We start from the raw sequence: 4872 nt of genomic DNA on the forward strand, positions 1-4872 counted from the left end.
ATTCCTAACATTGAGTTGCACCCCAATGTTGATGCCAATGCTTCCCACTCATGTATGACTAGTTGTGCATTCTTTTATAGGTCCTTGGGCACAAATGTTGTACTGGACGGTCAGTTGACTAACTGTAGCCCGTCTGTTGCTCTGCACAATTTGTTTCACAGCCTCTTTCATCAATGACCACTGGCCTGCCGTTGGCTGGAAGTCCTTTAGGTGGTGGACCATTCTTGATACACACGGGCAACTGTTGAGCATGAAAAACCCAAGAGCGTTGCAGCTCTTGACACACCTAAACCGGTGCGCTTGGCACCTACTACCATAACCTGTTCAAAGGCACTTAAATATTTTATCTTGCCAATTCACCCTCTAAATGGCATACATACACAATCCATGTCTCAATTGTCTCAAGGCATAAAAAAATCCTTCTTTAACCTGTCTCCTCCATCTACACTGATTGAAGTGGATTTAACAGTTAATCAATAAGGGATCATTTACCTGGATTCCCCTGGTCAGTCTATGTAATGGAAAGAGCAGGTGTTCCTAATGTTTTGTACACTCAGTGTATACTTGTAATAAGTGGTGATATAATAATAACGCTTTATGAGAGGGACATGTAGGTGTTATTGCTCCACCAATCAGTAAGAGGACTGTCTCTGCACACAGACACAACAGACACACACAGTGTCCTGAGGGTAACTCTGTCCCCATCCTGCTCTCCCTCTGCCTGATTACTGTAATCAGTAATCATGTTAAGAGAGGGATTGGCTCCAAGCAGCCCAGTCTGGTGCATTAGGACGGTTCCATCAGTCAAGACAATGCATTGCCGATAATGTTTTCTGAATACTAATTCTAGACTGACACTTTGGGACACAGACAGAAGCCAGACAGAACTATGATGTCACCTTATGGACAGTTTGGCACAAGGGCTTTCGTTACACAGGTTAATGTCTCCAACAGACACACTTCTGGGGACAGAGAGAAGCCCGACAGAGCTGTGATAAAGTTACCTTGATGATAGTTGGGGACACAAGCTTTTGAAAACAACCACCAGAATGGACGTACTTAACTCCATGTAGACACTCCTCATTAATAACACGAGCAATGGTCCATTTTTATTGCAATAATTATTATTTCACACACACATACAGTTTGTTTCACAAACAAACAGCTTTGGTCACATTTAGAGTCAGCTATAGTGCAGTACAGTGCAGTTACATCACTGGGACAGACAGACAGCTGGTTTACAGTGAAGACAAAAGCTTTTACTCTTTACAGCCTGGTGATGTAAGTAACACTACAGCTGTGGACATCCTCAGTCCTGGGGACAGTATTGAGCACAGTGATAACCCACCAGTATAACAGAAGCGTTTCCGCACACTAAGTATCAGAGAATCTAGTCTGGGCAGAAAGGATTCTGCTAGACTGGGAAGGGGTGCAGGGAAGGGCAGTGAGGCAGATCTCATTCAGGATGGAGGGGGGAGGAAGTGGAGAGAATGGAGAGAAATAGAAAGATAGAGAGATCACTTGGTCATACTCTTCACCAGCTCCAGCTCTTCAATGGGCTTCCATTTCTGGTTGATGGTGACCAGCTGCAGTTGGGAGAAAACCATACCCACTTACACAACAACAACAATAACACTACTGGTCATATGTTACTACAAATACTCACCTGCGTTGGGGTCAATTCCATTTAGATTTAATCAATTGACAAAGTAAAGTCAAGTTTAAGTTCCAGTTTTCCTCATTGCTTGATTAGAATTACAGTTTCAGTCAACTTCCTGAATTGACAAAATTTAAATGGAATTGACACCCACCCTGCTAGCTTCATACTACATCCACAGTCAATCAATCCCACATGGCATCAAATCATAACATTACCCACAGAGTGGTCTCAATTCCCATACCAATATCAATATCAACTTAGAGTGGTCCTCTATCGGAAATAACTAGGCATATGAAGAGTGTTTATAATGTAAAGCATACACAGCACACTAATTAAGCAAAAAAAAGCAAGATAAGGGCAATACTAACATAGATAGGTAAGAAATAGACAGACATTAAAAAGCATTTATAATGTTATCAATCACCTTCTGTGGTTTAGATGGGTCCAGTCTCTCCCAGGGTTCAGGGTTTGTGCTTTTATTTAAACTGAAAGAAAGTTAGAGAAATGATTAAAACAGAATATATCTCTGCCTGCTATGCCAGGGTTTGTCTTTATCGAAATATAAAGTTAAAGGGGCAGGCTTGTCAGAGACTGATAAACAAATTCACTTAATGAAATCAGCATGGGGCTACAGTTAAAGCTAGATCATACCAGGTTAGTACTTCAAGTTTCTAATCGTACCCATTACTAGAAACACAATGAAATAGCCACACAAGGAAATAAAATAAGCATGCAAATAAGAAAAAATGCAGATTCCCCAGACACAGATTAAATTTTACCCTGGACTAAAAATACTAAATTGAGAATCTTCACAAAAATGCTTTAGTAAAGTACTAGGTTTATTTGGGTCCAGGAAGCCATAAAAATGTACAGCAAATACATGATAAATACGTAAAATCTCACATGACATCATTCTTTGTAAATAGGAAGTAGAGTGAGGCAGAGGTGGCTCCTACAGCAGCCAATGCCATGAAGCCGATCAGAGGAATAAGCTGGGAGAGAGAAACACGTAGCTGTCAGGATAAGGGCCTCATACCCTTATATGTGGATAGCATGGTTGGTCCTAACTCCATTTGAGAATTGGGGTCTACATATTTTAATTCAGGAAGCAAGGGAAATGGAATTCCCATAAATAAATACAACTTAAATGATTTATTTGTAATTTAATTTAAACTCTGGCAGGGAATAACCTTGCTAGGATAGGAAGAACGAATAACCTTCATCAGAAACTATAGAAACACTGATCCAAAACAAGAAATAGAGAGAAACTCACCTCTTTCCTCTTCCTCAGCATCTGAATAAATCCAGACTTCATTTTTATTTTCAAATTCCCTTCAGGTATTTAAAAGAAAACACGTATGATTGTTTTAAATGATTGAGTCGAATATTAATCTGGTAACAAGTATTATTCTGTCTCGCAAATATTGAATCTGTGTAGGTCCACCCTATAAGGCAACAGGTCTGTAGATGCTGTCCGTCTCACCTGCTGCCGCCAGAGTTCCAAGGTCCTTGTGAGCAGAGCATCCTGATCGTGTATTGAAGTAGGCTACTATCCGACCAGAAGTGATACGAGTTGTAAAGCACGTAGACATTTTCGCTATAGAAATCCTTCACAGCGTTACAATTGAGCCGGCGGTTGATCAACTTTCTCTGTGAGTGTGAGCGCATCGCCCCCTGTGGTTGAAAATGCCAAGTTCATTTATGTTGCACGTTTTCTGAGCGTCCTGAAAGCAGAGAACTCTTTCAAGTAAATATAATTGTTAGAACCATTTTGATAGAAAATAAAATGTGTTTAAATTGTGTATGAAATGTAAAGAGACTATTATTTAGGGAAAATAAATATGTTTAGAAAACCCTTATATTTTGTATATTGTGACACCTGGTGGTTACCTGTATTGGACCAACAAATTAATATGTTGCAGTCAGCCATTGATAGACACCAAGCAAACACATCGTTTTCAACTACACTGAACAGAAATATAAACGCAACATGTAAAGTGTTGGTCCCATGTTTCATGAGTTGAAATAAAAAATCCCAGAAATGTTCTATACACACAAAAAGCTTATTTATATCAAATTTTGTTCACAAATTTGTTTACGTTCCTGTTAGCGAGCATTTCTCCTTTGCCAAGATAATCCATCCACCTGACAGGTCTGGCATATCAAGAAACTGATTAAACAGCATGATCATTACACAGGTGCACCTTATGCTGGGGACAATAGAAGGCCACTTTAAAATGTGCAGTACACAACACAATACCACAGGTGTCTCAAGTTCTGAGGGAGCGTGCAAATGGAATGCTGACCGCAGGAATGGCCACCAGAGTTGTTGCCAGAGGGGAGAGGGGGGTATTTCTGTCTGTAATAAAGCTATTTTTATGGGGAAAAAAACATATTCTGATTGGCAGGGCCTGGCTCCCAAGTGGGATGCACCCCTGCCCAATCATTTGAAATCCATAGATAAGGGCCTAATGAATTTATTTCAATTGACTGATTTCCTAATATGAACTGTAACTCAGAAAAATCTTTGAAATTGTTGCATGTTGCATTTATATTTTTGTTCAGTATATGTGTATCGTGTTAATCTAATCCTACTGTTTTGTTTGGAAATTGTATCATTGTATAATTTCATTTACCATTTTTACAGGATCATATATCTTGGAATACATTGAATGCCTTCACAAACCTAGCGGACTAAACTTTATGATGAGCTTCACCAATGCGTAGTGGAGTCGAGACCAGGGCCCATATTCACAAAGCATCTCAGAAAAGGTCTTAGGAATCCTGTTAAAACCTGTTTGAAGACAAAAAAACTTCCAGCTCTGAGAATGACGATAAGACACTGCCCAGACAAACACAGAGACAGAAGTAAAATCAACTCAAAAAAGTTTTTCTCAGTTGGTAATCACCACAGTTTGAGTACTGCAATGTTGTGATGTTACGTTTGATACCGGAGCTCCAAGGCATGTTTCAAAGTCGCTAAGCAATGTACTTGAAAGCAGGGTGGCGATGCCTGTATCTCTTTATCAGAAGCAAGTGATCAATGATGTCCAAAGCTTTGTTTCGTCTAACAACCACCTGATTGGTTTGGTAATGGTTTTGGTAGAAGACAAAAAGGCTACTCTGCACACGTGCTACAGGGACGTGCTACACACAGTTTCTTCTAGTGCAGTTGCAAAAACCATCAAGCGCTATGATGAAACTGGCTCTCA

The 4872-nt window shown here is 39.9% G+C and overlaps 1 protein-coding gene across 1 annotated transcript; it reads right to left on the bottom strand.

Moving 5' to 3' along the window:
• Positions 1–1087: 1087 nt before the first annotated feature.
• cssa17h15orf48 (chromosome ssa17 C15orf48 homolog) lies at positions 1088–3317 on the bottom strand. Its single transcript, XM_014153617.2, has 5 exons — positions 3144–3317; positions 2934–2992; positions 2564–2652; positions 2085–2145; positions 1088–1586 (listed from the first exon to the last, which is right to left on the bottom strand). Exons 1-5 carry the CDS (start codon positions 3250–3252, stop codon positions 1518–1520), a joined length of 387 nt encoding a protein of 128 aa, XP_014009092.2. The 5' UTR covers positions 3253–3317; the 3' UTR covers positions 1088–1517.
• Between the last annotated feature and the right edge of the window lie 1555 nt (positions 3318–4872).

This window comes from Salmo salar, chromosome 17 (assembly GCF_965601325.2).
Source record: "Salmo salar chromosome 17, fSalSal1, whole genome shotgun sequence".
NCBI classification, from domain to species: domain Eukaryota; kingdom Metazoa; phylum Chordata; class Actinopteri; order Salmoniformes; family Salmonidae; genus Salmo; species Salmo salar.

Excerpts from the sequence above, each read along its gene's own strand:
- cssa17h15orf48 (XM_014153617.2), bottom strand. The coding sequence starts at position 3,252 with ATGTCTACGTGCTTTACAACTCGTATCACTTCTGGTCGGATAGTAGCC. Across the intron at positions 2,993-3,143 it reads TGGAACTCTGGCGGCAGCAG|GGAATTTGAAAATAAAAATG; the intron begins GTGAGACGGACA and ends AAATACCTGAAG. Across the intron at positions 1,587-2,084 it reads ACCCATCTAAACCACAGAAG|CTGGTCACCATCAACCAGAA; the intron begins GTGATTGATAAC and ends TCCCAACTGCAG.